Source organism: Sminthopsis crassicaudata, chromosome 2, assembly GCF_048593235.1.
Source record: "Sminthopsis crassicaudata isolate SCR6 chromosome 2, ASM4859323v1, whole genome shotgun sequence".
Lineage (NCBI taxonomy): Eukaryota > Metazoa > Chordata > Mammalia > Dasyuromorphia > Dasyuridae > Sminthopsis > Sminthopsis crassicaudata.
In genome coordinates this window covers 550,274,660-550,294,393 of record NC_133618.1, presented here as the reverse complement: position 1 = coordinate 550,294,393, position 19,734 = coordinate 550,274,660, and the positions used below count along the sequence as shown (strand labels likewise).

At 35.8% G+C, this 19,734-nt stretch overlaps 1 protein-coding gene across 6 annotated transcripts in view; it reads left to right on the top strand.

The window, feature by feature from the left end:
• TJP1 (tight junction protein 1) overlaps positions 1–19,734 on the top strand; it is a 336,975-nt gene that overhangs the window by 20,973 nt on the left and 296,268 nt on the right. For 5 of the 6 annotated variants that reach the window (XM_074294991.1, XM_074294988.1, XM_074294987.1 and 2 more), the window contains exon 1: positions 5,573–5,819. The exons of the other annotated variant lie outside the window; for it this stretch is intronic. In XM_074294991.1, the coding sequence (XP_074151092.1) occupies positions 5,653–5,819 (167 nt within the window). In that variant the 5' untranslated portion in view covers positions 5,573–5,652. Of the gene's footprint in view, positions 1–5,572; positions 5,820–19,734 lie in introns of those variants that run through there. 6 annotated transcript variants of the gene reach the window in all.

Sequence of the window (19,734 nt, the reverse complement as noted above, 5' to 3'; positions counted from 1 at the left end):
ACATGACCAAACTAATTTTGTCATCATTTGCCTAAATCTAAATCATCCCTTGATTTTTGTTTCTCTTTTGGGTAAAAGCAGAGCCATATTAGCCAACTGTAAGTATACATGATGACAGTCTTGTATAGACATGCTTGGCTTTGGTTTTTTTTGGGGGGTGCTATTTATTTCCTTTAGATTCAGAGAGTTTTTCTCCCCTTGCTATTTTTCTCACGATGACACAGAAGAGTAAATAACATATTAAGCAGTGATTCTGTAGGTAGAACAATAAATTACAATCTCTCCACAGCTCACTTAGTAAATGACTTGATAGAATACTAATACTACCTTTATCATTCCAAGGCTTTCTTTGTAGACAAAAAGTTTACACATTCCCAGGCAAATTTTATTTAAATTGGGATGGATTTGAAATGTAATTAAGTACCATTGTGTTATTTATAATATATAACACAGTCTCAGTGATTAATTTAAAGAGATGCTACTTTAGTTATTTCCAGTCAAGTCAGACTCTTTGTGACCCCTCTGGGGAGTTTTCTTGACAAAGATACTGGAATGGTTTGCTGTAATATTCTGGTTAGCTTTCTGGAAGTCTTTAGATCAGCCTTTGTTTCAGCTGAATAATCACTACCAGAATAGCCAGGTGATAAAGTCCAAAAATCTTTATAGTCTTCTTCACAGTCTGTCTTCTTGTCTGGGGCTCAGCTAGCTTTCTAGAGGGCCTTCAGATGGGCCTTAGTTTCAGTATAGGAAATGCAGGAGGATAGGCCAGCCACCACGATGGTGTGAAATGTAATAAATGTCTCTCCTTGGCTCCAAGACCTTGAGCTTCAGCCTCCAGTCCTCTGTGTTCTTTGAATCTGTCTCCAAGTCCTGTTCAATCCCCCTTCTAGGTCTGACTCTGGCCTTTTAAATACTCTATTACAATTAAATCCATTTATCATATCAAGTATAAGCCAATCATATCACTAGGGAATCATTATTTGTTGTAAGATTAATTCAATCATACTGAACTAGAGAACTATGCTAAACTAGATGACTATTGTCTCATCAATTCCACTGAGTTAACACCTTTCTCCAGAGTTCTGGCCCATTACAGTTTGCTATTTCCTTCTCTAGCTCATTTTACAGATGAGGAAACTGAGATAAACAGGGTTGAATGGCTTGTCCAGAATCACACAGTTAGTGTTTAAGGTCATATTTGAACTCAGGAAAAGGAGTCTTCCTGAAGTCAAGCCTAGAATTTTATCCCTTGTCACCTAATCTAGTTAAAGAGGTAAACTGAGCTTCATTTAAAAAGTTGCTAGAGATATTCTAAAGATGTTTACATCCTTAATTAAATCTGTATTCTTTAAACAAGTGTCTAAAAGGAGATGAATTTCCAGGGGTTCTTAAGAATGAAAAACTTGGCCAGAGATTATTTCTACACTGTGATGGAGAAAGATAAATGACATGAAAAGACTAATGTTATTGAATTTCCCCACAACAGCCTTCTATAATCATCAATGGTGACAAATTCAAATAGAAACAGAGGCCACTAAAACATATATATGATCTCTGGGGGCTTCAGATTAATTTAGAAAACCACAAATGTTTATATCTTCTTTTTATAGATATAAACACATTAAAATCAGAGACCAAATTTTAATCTTGGGCCACATGCAAGTGTGTTTTAGGCTGTAAATGATACCCATCCCATGTTTTTGATGTCTCTTTCTCTTCTGAGTGATTTCACTGTCTTAAGGATCACAGAACATCACATTTAGAAGTAGGAAGGCCATTAAGAGATCATCTAGTTCAACCATTTTATAGATATGGAAATAGGCCTAGAGAGATAGTAGGTGGCAAAACTAGGTTTTAAATCTTGGTCCTCCAAATCTTTCCACTGCTTCATTTGGGGCACAAAGAAAAAAGTACAGAGGAATGCCTTTAGAAAATCTGCTATATATTAGTACCTAATGGTACTATTTATAGTGGTAGTTTTTTTATTTAACGTAAATGAGAGGAAATTAGGACTTAAATGCTAAGTTTAAAAATGAGGGGAAGAAATGGCCAATATTCAGCAGAGTCAAAGAAATTTAACAGTGGGGGTTGAGTGAAAGACTTAACATCCTAGCCTTCCCCCAACTACTTCCAGCCCTTCCCAGCAAACGTTTATTGTACTACTTTACAGTTTCCCAAGCATAGTTACTTTCTCTTTCTGCTAGATATCTTATCATACTCATTTCTCACAATGCTTACCTCCCTTAATGAATCAACTCTGGTACTCTTCTTCTTAGATTTTCCTTGTACTGTACTTTATATTTATAATTGATATAAAATATCATTTTTGTAACCCTATTCTTTTCCATCACTCTACCATTATATACAAAGAAAGTGGGATAAGGTCATACAGAACTTAAGAGTCAGTGTGTTTTACTTTGTTTCATGTGTGAGAAGGAAGAAGGGTTTCACATAAGAAAACAGGAATTATGAATTGGATTATTGGAAAAAGAGTATCTATATTAATAAAATGTATTAAAATATAGCTATGTACATGTGCATATATATTGTCTCTCTCTCTATATATATATATACACACACACAGAGATGCATATATATATATATATACACACACATAACCTCAGAAGCATATATGCCACTTGAAGTCAGGGATGATTTGTGTCTTTGTAGCTCTATCACATAGCACAGAAACCTCCACACTTTGTTGTTTAGAATTTCAGTCATGTCTGACTCTTATGACCCCATTTAGGGTTTTCTTGGCAAAGATAATGGGGTGGTTTGCCATTTCTTTCTCCAGTTTATTTTATAAATGAGGAAACTGAGACAAATTGGTTAAGTGACTTGCCCAGGATCACACAGCTAATAAGTATCTGAGGCCTGATTTCAACTCATATCTTCCTGACTCTGTGCCTGGCACTTTATCTACTGTGCCATTTACCTTAAATTAAATATTTAATAATTGTAGAATTGCCACTGAAGCTAATTGGATCCATTTCATTTCCCCCCCCCCTTTTTTAGGAGTTCAAGTACATTCCCTTAGTTTGAAGCTTCTGTCTGTCATTGGTTCAGAACAAAGTTATCTTGCTAACTGTATTCCTTAAAAGGAAAGATCTTATTAATTTGCTCATCCAAATGCAGTATTGTAAGTTATAGTCTGGGAAAACTGTTGTGTTAAGTGAAAGAACTAGTGTGCCAGTGGTGAGTGATAAAACTTGACTCATCAGTCCTAGACTTACGCAAAAGCAATATGAGACCCCACAATTGCATGAGATTTATGGGAGTAAAATAGGGGAAATTATCTGGCAAACATTTCTAAAACATTTTGCTTTTATAAAACCAACCCCATAAAGACTGGCCAGCAAGGCATTATATTTTTGCTTCATTTAACATTTAGCAGGAAAAATAATGGGCGATACCTGTCATTGGTTACTTAGGCCAAATGCTCAAGCCTCCTTTCAGCCTATAATTACTAGAGGAAGCAAGTATATAGCATGTGATCCAGTCACTAATGCACTAATGCACCATCTATAAAAACTATATTTCTATTATACTGACAGCATAAATTAAATTCTTAATTTTTAAAAATTTATTATATCAAGGTTCAAGAAGCTATAAACACCTAAATAGGATTCAATTAAATTTAATTAAACACTGACTTTCTCTCACTTTCAGGGCTGCTCTAGTACTTTTTCATAGCCTCTGGTGTTTAGCAGTGATGATTCTCATTGCATTCTTCAAATGATCCAATTTTTTTATATAGTCATTGCATCCATTTCAACCAATCTGAATATATGAGACTCTACTAGGCAGTGGAAAGAACACTAGACAGAATCCTGCTATGTAATTTAATATTTAAGTTCCTAGTATGTGTGGAGCACATACTGGTACCCCCTGGCAGAGTGATCTTGGATGAATTATAATCTCTCTGAACTCACTTTCATCTCTAAAACAGAGAAAATAATTGTTTTGATTATGTAATAATCTATCTGCCCCACAGAGATGAGGATGGGATGTGAAAATTTATATCTGTAAAGTGATATATAAATATCAAACCTTTTGTTTTAACTATGATGTAAATCCTTAGATATAAAGCATAGTTGAAAAATCTATATAGTGATACTATAGGAAAAGGCTTATAGAAGGCCCAACCCATGGTTAAAATGAAGTATTTATAAAGTACTGATGATTTTCAAGAATAGTATTCCAAATCTTCCCTTTGTACTTCTTGAAATTTGTTGGATAAATTAGCTCTCATTCGTTGGAAGTTGTGAGAGCCAGATTACTAGGTTTTGGAATGGGTAGAGATCCCTACTGCTCTAAAACAAAAATGATGATCCCGATTAAAAGGAAGTCTTTTTGCCCTAATCATCTTGTTGTGCAGCAGATAAGAATCTGAAAAGAATCTGACTTCCTATATTACCTTTAAAAGAGATATCAGCAAAATAATTGTTTCATAAAACGGACAGTATCATGATTGTCTTCTAAGAACTTGAGATAACGTGACATTTTCAGATGAAAACTTAAAATTATCTCTGTGGAAGAATCGGATTGGTAGGTTCATTTTTCTTTAGAAATGTTGAAAATCATCTGAAATTAGTTTTTAATTTGGTAAACTGAAACTGTTTCTGACATTATAAAATTGTAGAGATTACAAATAACATATAGAACTTTTAAGTTTTAAAACCTTTCACTTAAAAACGATCTCATTTGAGCCTCACTACAATTGGTGAGGTCATTGTTACATTATGATTGTTCCCATTATATAGATAGGGAAACTGAGGTCAGTGAGATTAAGTAAATCATCTGATGTCAGAGATCACGCCGTCTGAAGTGAGGTTCAAACCATAGTTTTCCTGAATCTATCTGTACTACCTCGGGGGGTGAAAGAGTTGAAATGTTAAAGTTTACAAACCAGAGGTGGCGTTGGAACTCGGGTTCCCATACCCACCGGGTGAGTCTATGGCACTGCCTCCTCCGTGCCATGGCTGGATGAGGCAAATGGGCTGATTTTGCTTTAGGACAACCAGCGTTCGAATCCCAATATAAAAACTCGCTTCCTGTGTAAAATTTACCCCGGATAAATCCATTCACCTCCCCAGACCTCCTTTCCTAATCTCAAATAGAGGGAGGGGATGGAGGCTCCCCGGGCTCGGGTCTGTGACCCCCGGCGGGTAGCGGGAGGATGCTCTCTCCAGCAGGTGCCGAGCTTTGGGGCGGGAGGTGTGGGGGAGAGGGAGGGGACCGGGAGGGGGTGGCAAGGGCGGGGAGTGGGGGCTCGCGCACTATCCAGCCTCTCGGGCTGCCTGCCAGCCTGCCAGCCTGCCAGCCTGCAGGGAGCGGGCGGAGGGAAGGCAGGAAGGCGGGATTAGAGTGTCCGACTCTATTCTGGGCGCTAATGAGATTATCCCGGAGTGGAGCGGCGGGCGGCGACCCCAGGCCCCCAGCCGCCGACCCTGGGAGGCCGGGCCGGAGCCGGCGGAGCGCGGCCGAGAGGGCGGTTCTGCGGGGCGGGGCGGGGCCGGGCGGCGGGAGCGCCACGCACGGCGGCGGCATCTGGAGCTGTGACTGTAGCGGCGACGGCGACAGCGGCGGCGGCGGCGGCGGCGGCGGCGGCGGCGGCGGCGGCTCGGTCCATGGGACGCAGCTGAGTCTATGCGGCGGTTGGAGCGGCTGTGTCTGCGGCGGCGGCGGTGGGGACCGGCCCGGGAGCGGGGCGGGGACAAGATGAAATATCAGAAATACCTGACGGTGCTGCAGATGGCGATCGGGGTCACCCCCTCCAACCGGGGCAGCCTCCTGCCCCTCAAGAGGAAGCTCTGGTGAGGGGCGAGCGGGCGGGCGGAGCGCGCGGGCGGGGCGGGGCGGTTGGCGCGGGGCGCGGGGCACGGGCGGCTGCGGGGGCCGCTACCCGGCCAGGCTGGGCGGCCGGGAGCTCTCCATCCTTCCGCCTGCTCCCCCAGGCCGACCGCTCCGACCTTTCCTTTCTCTGGAAGCCGGGGGCCACGCTGGGGCCGGCGGGCGGGAGAGCAAGAGGACCAGGGAGGCGGTGACAGATGCTAGCGTGGTGGTGCCCATCTTGTTGGAAGATGCCGTGGTTTTGTGTGTGTGTGTGTGTATGTGTGTGTGTGTGTGTGTGTGTGTGTGTGTGTGTGTGTGTGAGACACCTGGCCTGGAGATGTGTGAACTGCTAGTGCGTGTGTGCGTACCTGTGTGTGTGTGTGTACCTGTGTGTGTGTGTGTGTGTGTGTGTGGTGGGAGGATTGCTTTAAAAAAGATAAATGCCGCATTTTTAAAAAAATGGATGAAAAAAACCGGAAAGTTCCTGCCTGATTTTATGTTTGTCATTTTCTGCTAAACGGCCCCAGGAGAAAGAACGAGGATACCTCTTGGGCTGCTGCATGGAAGGAACTATCCATCTGTCCATCCATCCATCCCCATCCATCCATCCAACCATCCATCCATGTATTCACTCGTTCAGCCTCTGGCCCAAGTGAAGGAAAAAGCAGTGAGGCTTCTGCTTTCTGTACCTTAAAATGCAACTAGGGATGGGGGGCACCGAGGGAAAGGGAGGAAATTAATTCAGAAAAAAAAACCTAAACCAGCCATTTCTGATGCCCTCCGTGATTTGTAATTGTGCCTCATTCGGTAGAAATGTTTCATTAAGTCATTTTATTGTTAGAAAGTGGCATTGACAGTGAAGAGGTGCTGGATTCGACATGGCAGTCCGATTGTAGGTTTCTCTGATGTTGTTCCACATTTGTACCTTCTGATCTCAGTTTCAATGAGTTCTAAGAAAATTCATGTCAGCTTGCTTGACAGCTGCAATAGGGAACACAACAAATGTAGATTTGTTAACACGTTCTTCCTTAAATTGGTTTGCTTCTGGATGAGTAGGAAAAGAGAAAATAATAATATATTCCTATAAATATATTATCATGTTAAAACAAACAAGACTTTTGTAAGTGCTTTTTTTCACTTATAGTGATTTATAAACAAACATTTAACATAGGAGCTCAATTAAGAAAATAGAAAAATATTTTTTGAAAATGCTTTTGAAAGTAATTCATTAAGATTTGGCTCACATAGTTGATTATATGTTGGAGCTGCTTTAAAAAAAATTACTGTTAAACTTATATACTGTGGAAGCTCAGAAGTGTTCTTAGAATTACAATAAGCTCAGAATTAGATGATAGCTCTTCCATGAGTTTACAAAGAAATTGTTTACAGAGTGCTTAAATATACTCTGTTTAGGAAGGATACTTTTGAGGGGGAAGTAAACAATAACAGAGCCCAGTAAATGTCTGTTACAGGTGATCTTTGCAACAAGTTGATTTTGATTTGGAAATGTAATATAAATTATTAAGATTTTATTGAGTAGCTGAATCTTAAAGAAATATATGTGAAAAGAGAAGTGGCATCTAGGAATTTGAGGAAAAACTGTTTCCAGGAAATGAGACAATACAAGAGTACACTTTAGGAATTGCGAATTTTTAAGAAGCCACAGCACAGGTTTCATAAAAGGAGAGTAAAGAAGAAAATTGCTTAGTAGAGGGCTTTAAAGGCAATGATAAAAAGTTTAAATAGAATTAGAAAGCAACTGAGTTAATGAGGAAACAAACCTTCTTTCATGATTGTCTGAATAACATAGAAAAGTTATGCTGCATGCATTATTTTGAACTGAAAGGAAAAACGAAGAGGAAAAAGTGGATTAGTTATACTAAGACACAACCATAGGAAAGAATTTTAACAGTGATATAAAGGGAAAAAGAGAATGACTATTGCAAAAAGAAGTAGCAGAATTTTTTAAATGATTTGAATGTATGGATGAAAAGCATTTATTGTATGATGCACAGTCAGAAGCACTGGAGACACAAATACAAAAAGCAAGGCAGTTCTAGCCCTCAGGAACTTGAGGAGAAACAATACATATAAAGAAGTGATCACTAGGAAAGGATGTTGTGGTTTGAAAAATTTCTGAGATACTAAGTATACTATAGAAGAGTCAATTGAGTGGTCTTTTGCAGCAGCAGTGGTAATATTGGTTTGATTACTTTTCCCAGAACAAAAGATAGAAAGTGAAGGATGTGGATGTGGGATTAAGATGCAAGCAGAGCATCATGGCAGTTGGCAAGTGGCCAGTTGTATAGAATGTGAAGCATACCCTAGGATCTGGGGGCCAGTTAGATGTAATGGGTCATGTGGATTTATTTATACTGGTTGGCTCTTTAGTCAGCACTGCATAAAGGTGATTCCAAAGCTGAATGAATTTTGTCACCAAAGGCAAGCAAGATCTTAAGAAAGAATATGAGAAAAAATATTGAGGGAGGAGCCAAAGATAAGTGTAATCAGCAAGTGGCAAATTTTAGCAATATAAGGGCTTAACCTCACACTTTCAAAAAGTGGTAGAGCATATTCTTACTAGATCATGGTTTTCTCTTCCTACTGGGAAGCACTGCTATAATGATTGTCCTTGATTTACACTCCTTGCACTTTGGAGATTCGACTTCTCTCTAGTTCACGGTACACATTCATCTGAAATGTCTCTTTGCTATTTAAAAGCTTATTTAAAAAATAATGAAAATATAATCATAAGAAAGACATTGTCTCACAGATTGAGAATGAGCACTGAAATCAGAAGGACCTGGGTTCTAGTCCTGCTTTTGATAGATAATTGGTTGTGTGACTCTGCATAAGTAACTTGAACTCTCAGTACTCTAGGTAACTCTGGGTGGAGACCATCAAGTTTCAGAGAAGATACTGACCTATATTGATAGAGGGAGTTTCCTGCCCTGGGAGTTCTTTATACCCAAGTCCTTTTTTCTATCTCTAAAATGTTTTCCTGACTACAGCTCAGAATTCTCCAGCAAAGAAAGGTAGCACAAAGGTTAAGTTCTCTGACCCAATTTTATTCTGTGTATATGAAAGTATTCACTGGCATCTTACATTGTCCTTCTCTGATGAAGTCAACTAATTTGCAGATGTGTATCACAGAGCAATTATGATAAATAATTTTTATATAAAGCAAAATCAGAAAATAGAAGCCATATAGAGAAACCATACGTGGAAAGCATATAATAGTCAAGACATGGGAGTGGAGGCAAAACAAAAGAGTATATTAAAGAAGTTAAACTTTTTTCAGCTATCAAAAGCATAATTCCAGTCAACAGCATGTTGTCTAGGAATCTGTATCCTAACTTCCCTCTTTGTCTCCTTCTGACCACTAATCAAACTGCCTTCTGTGCCACACCTATGCTATCAGATGCAGCTGTATCCCTAGCTAAGAGCTAGTACCTCTGTTCAGTACTAAAAGACCCTCACTCCTCTCCAATCCCTCCTCCTTCCCTCAAAACATACTTGAACCACAGAACTAAAATTCACATTTAGTTTTTTTTTTTTTCTAGGGCATAGAGAAAACAAAATTTATCTCTCCCAGACTATTTCCCAGAGTTTACAGCCATATTTTATAAAATTTTCAGTTTCTACCAGGCAAGGAGAAAAGCAGCCTATCCAATGAAACACTTCTCTTTTGTTTTTGGTGTACACCAAAAGAATACATCTTGGCTAGATGGGATTAATACCCAGGTGTCATCTAGGGTTATTTCTCCTTGGCAGAAATCAATGCCAGAAAGTATCTAGCATTACAACAGTTACATTGAATAATAGAGTATTAGAGATCTTGGGACTTAAAAAAAGAAAAAGCTTCATTTTACAGAAATATAGAAAATATAGAAAAGCTTCATTTTACAGAAAAGGGATGGCCATATTGGTGATAACCAGCAGAGCAAAAATTTTACCCCAGGTTCTCAGTTCCAAAGTCCTGTGCTTAGATATTTCACTAGAGTTTTCTAAACTGAAGGGTATGCCCTTGGCAGAAGGAATGAAATAGTATCCAACATTATTGTAAATTTCCTAATATAATCCCCATACATTCAACTTTTTTCATCAAAAATGTACAAATTAAATTGACTAGGCAAGACTAACATTAATTTTTCAAATAGCAATGAATAGAGAGTAGCAGTCATTTAGTAAATTTTATACAGATTAAATCAAATTTGAATCAGTATAGATATACTCTCCTACCCTTATTATTCACTAGTCAGTATAGGCTAATGAAACAAATGGGTAATTTTGACATGTCAATTGTTGCTGAGTGTGTAAACTTTAAATGATCTTTGTGTAATTGTTTAAAGTATCGAATTGTTTTGTTTCTGAGTGTCATTTTATGTACAATATATAAAGCTAATCTTCTTAAAACCCCTCAAACATTAAAAAAAATAGTTTCAAAGAAGTTATAGATAATTTGATTTTTTCAAGAATTAAATTAATATAATTAGCTTAAAATATTACTCCTTTTATTTACAATATTGTTTATTTCCGTAAATAAAATAATTTCCCTTCTTGGTACATGAAAACACAATTGATTTGAAAAAAAAATCACTGAGCAGTTGGAATAATTAGAAAAAATAGTAAGGACAGTTTAGTGCATTAGTGCACAAAATAAAAAAGTTCAAATCCAGAAAAATCATATTTTCTATTTTTATTGATATCCAAAAATACTGCTTTTGATGAAGAAAAAAAAATCAATGCTTGTACAGATGTGTTACCTGCAAATGACATGAAATCTAAATTTCTTGAAAATATATATGAAGAAATATTAGCAATTTTTCAAGAGAAAAAAAAGTTTTTAAAAAATAAAACCAAAGATGTGTTTAAAAAATAACTATGACTATAACATCAAAAAAATTAACTTGCATCAGGTAAGGTTATTTTCAGACGTACTAAATGGAAAAAGTGCCATTTGATAGAAAAGCTGGTATCATCTGCAAATCATGCAAAGTGACTTCAAAGAGTTTCAGTTGCAGATGATATAGGGAAGTGAGAATTGCTTACAAGTATGAATATCTTTTTTATTAATTATTTGAGGAATTAAAATATTTCTATTTTGCATTGCATATAAATAAAGCAACATTTATATTTATATAGTTAATAAATATAGTTAAAGATGCTCATTTGATTACATATGCATGTTTTTGAAATATGTAGAAGAAATCTTAATTTGCCCCATCAAATGACAACATGCCCCATCAAAGGATTCTTTTATATAATGGATGGATTTTTAAACTGGTATAATGTAAGGAAGTATAATAGGCTCTACACTCATGAAGTTCAAATTTATGTCAGGATGAAATGTAGATCTAAAAGCACTAGCCAAAAATTGTCCCTTATTTCAATTTAGATACATTGCTTCACAGACAATCCTACTATTGAGAATTATTAGACACTTAACTTACACCTTTTCAGGTTGTTAAAAGAATAATCGACTTTATAAAAAAAGTTCACTAGAATTGTACTACTAGAAATAACAAATTTATCAACTGATGCAAAATTGTCATAATTTTATTTTGAAATTACTTCATCTTACAATTTCTTTGTTTTATGGATTTTAAAAAAGCACTATATCAATTGACACAGTTTGATCCTTCAAAATATTCTTAAATGTTAGTCATTGTAGTGTTAAAAGAAGTCTTTTTGCAAAATTGGGTGGAAATATGGATGAAACACATAGGATACTTTAAGTGTTATTGCAAAACATGCTAATTTTCTCATGCTGAAGCACTGAAGGATGCTTGAAGTAAAAGAATAAATTGTTGGGACAGGTAATTGGTGTAGTGATTAGCGAAGCAGCCCTGAAGTCAGGAAGACCTGAGTTCAAATGTGGTCTCAGACACTTAATACTTCCTAGCTGTGTGATCCTGGGCAAGTCACTTAACCCTAATTGCCTCAGCAATAAAACCAAAACAAAACAAAATGAAATAAATTGTCATTTTTGTTAGTGTCTTTTATAAAAATGAAGAAATTTTATATTTGATGGATTTCTTAAATTGAGTGCTATAATTTAATCAATAGTTCTTCAAATTCAAACTCATATCCATAAGGATAAAGTAATTATATTTATAACAAAAGTAGATCTGTGGCTATCAAATTTACAAGATAATATTTTGATATGTTTCTGAATATAAAATGTATCTGTATTGAAAATTAAATAAAATGCAATAAAATCCTATTTTTTTTTCAATCACTTGGTCTATCCACAGAGGCAATTTTCATTTGTTTTTAAAGAACCTGATATTTTAAAGTATGAATTGGGTAAAGAACCCCATTAGCTATGACAAAAATAATAATTTTTTTAAATCTTGCCCTATCTGAACAAGAATGGTAAGTAGTACAAAGAAACTTTTGAACCTGAAAATATACTTTAATTACAGCTAAATACTTTTATAGTTTTATCAAAAAAAAAACACACAAATTTCACATTATTTGTGTGAAATAGCATTTTCTGTTATAACTAAAATATCTTGATTAGTGGTTGAAAAAAATGTGACTAGATTAATGTCACCATAATTTGAGAATTGTGTACCCCAATAGAAATCCATTCATTATATTAATAATATTATCTTGTTATAAATACTAAAGTTATAAAGTATTTTATTGTATGTTAATTTTCCCATTGAATGTTTTGTTATTGTAAAAATTTTAATAAATCTTAATTTTGTTTGAAAATTACTTGCATAAATTATTTTATGAAAAAAGGAACATAAAAATTTGTTTGTAAAAATGGTTTTGCACATGATAATATTAAGTTCCAGAGAAGGAGAATGACTTGCTCAATGCCATATAACCAGTTGAAAAGACAGAACAGAATTTGTCTTCTGACTCTAAATCCAATCTTTCTGTAGCATTACTGTAGCATTGGTATGTTCAATTTGAACATGTTGCATGGTATTTAAAAAGAAACCAGAAGTGATTTTTAACATTGTTATTGCATATTACATGTTATGGAACTGGAAAGATATCTGAGTATTTTGTTTTTGTAATTACTCCCTTTTGTTGTAGAACATCTATTAAATTGCACAATGTTTGATGTCCAGAGTACTATTTTAGAGGCTTTTTAAACCCCATAACACTTAGAATTATTCTTTTCACATACTAGTCACTCAAGCAAGTTACTAGTTGATATTATTTTTTTCAAGATTCAATTCATTTAAACAAATGGATATGTAGATCATTGTGTTAAACAAGGAGGGATATTTGCATCAAAGTTCTATTTAAATAATGATTTGATAATGACCTAGTCTCATAAAGATTTGGAAGGCAATGGCAGATTATGGAAATTGCTACCATACTGGAAATCTTTTGAATATATCCTAGTAAAAGACTATGAATCGGCCTATATACATAATGGAAATATTCATTACTGGTAAGGTAAGTTAGGCAGCTGTAGTACAGCAGATGAAGTTGGAATTGAACAGGAAGACCCCTGTTCAAATCCTCCCTTTAACATTTACTATTTTTATGACCCTGAGCAAATAAATCCCTTCACCTTTTTATAAGTCTTTTAATTTTCTTATCTGTGAAATAGGAATAATCATATTTTAAAGTGTTTTAGGAATGATGGCAATTATTTTATCTATTTAGTGTTCCATATATTTGGAAACCTATGGGAATATAAAGGTTGAAGAATGGCATAATGCTTCCCCTTAAGTTATAGGTCATCCTAGATTTGATGACAGGAAGATCTAAAATCAGGCCTAGCCCCAGATTTACTAGCATTGTCATGCTGGTTGTCACTTAACAGTCTGCCTCAATTTTCTAAGCTTTAAAAGAATAATAAGGACAGCTTCCAAGGCTGTTATGAGGATCAAATGAGATGATTTTTGTAAATTCCTGGCATGTAATAAGCATTTAATAAATGCTTAGTAACATAATAAAAAGGCTTTTTAGCATATTAAACTCCACATAAACATTAAATGTTATTGTCATTTCCTTCCTTCCTCAAGAAATTTGCATTCTACTAAAAGTATTACAATTAGTTCTAAAGCAGAGGATTCTTGTTATTTTTTGTGTCATGGACTTCTTTGGGAATCTGGTGAAACCCATAGACTTCTTCTCAAAATAGTGTTTTTATATGTATAAAATGAAATACATAGGATAACAAAAGGAAACCAATTAAAGTACTTGTTGCTGGGGTAATTGGGATTAAATGACTTGCCCAGGGTCACACAGGTAGGAAGTATTTAAGTATCTGAGGATTTGAACTCCTGGCTTGCACTCTATTCACTGTGCCATCTAGCTGCCTGAAGAAATTTTTTTAGAAATAAGTTCATGAACCTCAGGTTAAGAACCCCTTTTCTAAAGAATTAAAAACAATTATACTATTTATATGGTAATTCATACATATGCTAAATGTTTTTAATTTGTTAGATATTACTGTATTCAAAATAGTATTATTAAAGAAAATTCTCAAGTATAATTTTTTTATTTTGATTTTCACAGGTTTCCAGTATCATCTTGAGTTTAGGGATACACATACACATTTTAAAATTGAATTTTTTTTTATATAAAATTTTATTTCTATATTATCGTAAGAAAACCACTAAGTATAGACACCTTGTTTCCACCATATCTAGCTGTTTTAAGTTATACCTATAGTAGATCAAGGCATAAAATATATATACATGAAAAGATGACATGGTGGCAAAAAAATTTTTTTAAAGTTAAATGCATATGCAATTCATTTTTGTCCTATCCACAGGAATGCTACACTTTACAGCCTTGGGGACAGGGGAATTATAATTCCCAGGGTTCCAGGGTATTTTTCCTCTTATCATTGAAATAGAATGAGCTATTGGGAGGAAAAAAGAGGAAATACAGCTAGAAGAGACCCTTAGAACTGGTGGAAGTTCTTCAAAAAAAATAATTCAGAGTAATGACCAAGCATGAGCCAGAAGGACAAGATAATGCCCTACATTGTTGATAGGCACTCAAACTAGGAGGATGAGATGATGACCTATATTGATAACCAGTGTGTAAACTGAGAGGATGAGGCTGTGATCTACAATAAATAATTGATACACCAGCTGAAAGCACAAGAAGGTCAAGCTCTTTTCCAATCCTTCTCCATTCCAGTAAGAGGGGTTTCCCTGGTGCTAGTCAATCCCTTCAATCCCTTCACTTCCTATTCCCATTGTCCCTTTAGTCTCCGAGTTAAAATTAAGGTCAGGAAGCATATTCATTTTCTCAAGTAGTTTACTGTTATTCCTAAATTATTAACCAGTGATAAATGTTTTTGGCCAATAAAAAAAAATACTAGGATATTTTCTGTGTTGTTTAAAACACAGAATTAAAGATAGAGGAAGACTTTTTTTCATTCAGAAAACAGGGAGATTTTGCTCATCAAAGCTGGGCCGCAAATATAATACAGAAGCAGAAAAGGGGCTTTTGTTACATAAACCTTACAGAACTTGGGAGCAAATGAATATAACAAAGTGACAAATTTGGTTTCTTTCCCATTTTGCTTTAAAAAAAAAAAAAAAAAAAAGATAGCTCAAGTACACCAAAAAAAGCAATATACTTGTGAGGTAAGAAAGAAGCTTCTTAAGTCTGAGAGGCTTTAAATGGCACTGGATCCATTTTGAGAGCTAGCCCCTGAAGGAAAAGCTATGAGCCAAGTCATTGTTACTGTAATATCCCAGTGGCCTCTAATCAGATGTGGATGACTTTGCAATCATACTTGCCATAATGCTGCTATCTTAACAATATAGCAATGTTACAGGTACCCAACTTGGTGCAGATGTCAGTGAGAGTCACTTGAGGGAGGCTCTTTGGATTTATCAGCCACTACCCCACTTGTTACAGCGTTGATTGGAGTCTGCTTCCTTCAGAAAAGAAAATGGCAAGTGAAAAGTATGGATAGAACCAAGGACCAATTACCATGTTTCTAACCTTAAATCAAGAAAGATTTTAATCAGATGTGTTTAGCTATTTCTTTGAACCTTTCAAAAGGATACTCCAAGAATCTTTTTTAAAACTTTCATTAACACTCTTTTAAATTGGGAAGCCTATGAAGTTTTCTAATTTTTTCTGTCTAGAAATTTTGATTGAGTTGGTTTTTACATTTCCTAAGCTTTGCTTTGATGTTTGTGATGCTTTATGTAATAGAAAGTAAATGATTGGGGTAAAGTTGTTGTTTTGGGGGCATCTTGAAGTTGATAATGGCATCAAGAAGTAGCATGGAAGTAAAATTGGTTCCCTGGTGATCAGGTGAACATTCTGCTGGGCCAAAATTTATTTGTATCTGATTAATGCAAAACTTGAAAATAATCTTCATGATGGCTTTTTAAAAAGTTTGTTTTCAAGAGCAATTACTTTTTATTCAGTCTGGTTAGATAGGATATATGTACGTATAGAGTATGTACAGGTGAAGAAGAGATTTATTTTCAACTTTTGAAACTTCTTTTCATGGTTATTATGCTTCCATAGTATGCTACATTTAATAATGATTCCATATCAATTATCCTTATTCATTGATTGTGCAGACATAGTGTTACACCAGTGATGTCAAATTCAAATAGAAAAGGAGGTCAATACTCTGTATATAAGATCTTCATGGGGCTGCATATTCACTTAGTTTTAAAATGTGATATCTATATTTTATTGTATTTTTATTTTCTTAAATATTGACCAATTATATTTAAACTGGTTTTGCAGGAGACTGTGTTCAACACTTTTGTCACAGAGAATACTAGTTATATTTAAAGTCTTAAATCAGTTGGGCCAATTAAAATAGTTAAATTTAAATAAATCCATAAAGTATCCTTTAAATTTTGATTTAACTTTGACATTAATTTTCTTACAACTTAATTTCCTGAATGCAACTCAGTCGCTCAGGAAAATTTATTTCATGCCTACTTTGTTTAAAGTACTATAAAGCACTCTGGGAAATGCCTGGTAGAGAATAGCCATCCTATTACTGTTTCTAATTGTGGGTAGGGATAAGGAAGAGAACCTAGAACTCAAAAATCTTAAAAACAAATGTAAAAAACATTTATTTTGAATCTAACTGGGGAAATGTTAAATTAAATTTTAAAAAAGAGAGGGAAAAAAGGGGGACTTAACTGGAGAGTTACCATTATGTAACCCTAGAATAAAATTTTCTCCCACAGGGTTCTAAGCATATACTTCTAGACTCATTTTCCCTGTGCTTCAAACTTTGGGGCTGCTGGATAGGCATCTATCTACCTTCCCATGGGATTTAAACTGTATAGAGAACAATGTACAGGCTTTTTATTCTCTTATTTTATGGCTTTAATTCTCTATACTCTAGCTTCATTGGCCCTCTGGGCAATCTTTCCCCAAGAGATCCACTGCTCAGGAATTCATTTATCTCTATATAATGCCAGATCCTTGAATTTTCAACCTTGGGATTATTCTGGGGACAATCTTTAAGTCTGACTTGAGCTAGGGATTGTCCCTTCTCTCCTGCAAGGCAAGATTCTGAGATCATACTATATAGGAAATGTAGATCTCCTCTTCTCTATATAGGAGGTTGCGACTCAGGACATCATGCATCAACTTTTCTCTCAAGATTTATGAGCAAGCATATGTCTCCTTTGTGCTTCTAACACTCAAATCCTGCCTTCTTTCATCGTTGTGTCTTTGTTCACATCAGCCCCAAGAAATGAAATATACTAATGCCCCTACTCCAATCATCTTTATCTTTTGAAGTATTTCCAAGACCCATGGTGGTCAAAGGCCACCTCTTCTATGAAGCTTTCTCTAACTTTTTTCTTTCTCCTCTCTTCTGTACCCCATGAGTTGAGAATTATCTCTTCTTGAAATTCCCTTTCACACTTTGCCTGGTTCTACTTTGCCTTGATCACAGTTTGCTTTGTTATCATACATATGTAACTTGAATTTTAAAAAACTTCCCTTTCTTCCCTTACAATTTCCTTAATCCTTTAGGTATCAGATAAGAACAGCACATTTAAGGGGTCAAAAAGAATTGCCTGTGCCTTTTAATATTTTTAAAGGCAGTTATTTGTTTAAGGTCATTTAATGTCATAACACATTTGGTTATTTAAAAAAAGAAAAACAACCATTCTCTGTACCTTCTAAAGAATATGCCGAAGTCTCTTGAAGAAGGAAACTGGCAAGAGAAATCCCACCTGACACAGAACATGGGTGTCAACTTGCATCAATAATTCTCCACATAGAGGGTTGGTATGTTTCTTTGGGACCAGTGCTAGAGGTTGTTGATAACATCAGAAAGATTTTTCAGAAATAGAATTCTACAGAATCACTGGAAGCAAAGAACTTCTGGCTTGCAATTGGCCACAAGGAAATGTGCATGAAGGAAGAAGAGGAGAAGCCTCACACTGTTCTTATTCAGTATGTAAGGCAATTAATGCTCAAAGCCAAGGAGTTCAAACAAACTATTTGTTCTAAATTTTATTCAGAAATGTTCCCCACCCCTAGTATAAGCAGTTTCCCCAGGAGATTAAAAATTCACAATGATAAAAGCATCAACAGTTAGTAAAGAGGTTACTTGAATCTCAGGAGTTCCTCACCAGATTCCTAAAAATGCTTTTATTTTCTTTTTAATGGAAGGAGAACCTTCCACTGGGTACAGATTGATCCAGTTTGGGATTAAACTTCTTTCCTCATAACACTCCTGGCTATTACTGTGGATGTGTGAAGAATTGTAAAGCCTTCCCACTTGCATTCTGGTCCACAACAATTACACGCAATGAAGAAGGGAAAGGGACCCGTATGTGCAAAATGTTTGTGGCAGCTCTTTTTGTAGTGGCTAAAAACTGGAAAATGAATGGATGCCCATCAATTGGAGAATGGTTGGGTAAATTATGGTATATGGATGTTATGGAATATTATTGCACCGTAAGAAATGACCAACAGAAGGAATACAGAGAGGCTTGGAGAGACTTATATGAACTGATACTGAGTGAAAAGAGCAGAACCAGGAGATCATTATATACTTCAACTTCAACAACAATACTGTATGAAGATATATTCTGATGGAAGTGGATATCTTCAACATAAAGAAGATCCAATTCAGTTCCAGTTGATCAATGATGGACAGAAACAGCTACACCCAGAGAAGGGACACTGGTAAAGAAGTGTAAAATGTTTGCAATATTGTCTTTCTACCCAGGTTACTTATAACTTCAGAATCCAATTCTTACTGTGCAACAAGAAATTTGATTTTACACACATATATTTTATCTAGGATATATTGTAACACATTTAATACATATGGGGTTGTCTGTCATCTAGGGGAGGGAGTAGAGGGAGGGAGGGGAAATTTTAGAAAAGTAAATACAAGGGATAATGTTGTAAAAACAAATTACCCATGCATATGTACTATCAAAAAAATTATAAAATTAATAAATTTTTTAAAATGTTGTAAATGAATTCCTTTTCCTCCCTTGTGATTGTGATATGAGGAGAGGAAATAATATGTTTGGAAATATTCTTTTTTCTGTCAGAGCTTCTCTATATGGTACCTCCACTATGTATATTTTATGAAGAATCACACAGGGCAAGCATTCACAAGGTGGTGAGAAAAAGCGATACAAGGACACACTCTAGGTATCTCTCAAGAACTTTAGAATCAATTGTATGACATGGGAGATACTGGCACAGGACCACCCAACGTGGCCTGCCCTTAACAGAGAAGGTGCTGTGTTCTCTGAGCAAAGCAGAATTGAACTAGCCCAAAGGAAACATTAAATATGTAAAATTAAAGAAGCTCTCCCAAATATTCATATGGACTATTTGTGTCTGACCTGTGGCAGAGCATTCCAAGCTCATGTTGGTCTGATCAGCCCCAGTCTGACACAATGTAAATGAATTCTAATACAGTTATGTCATCTTTGA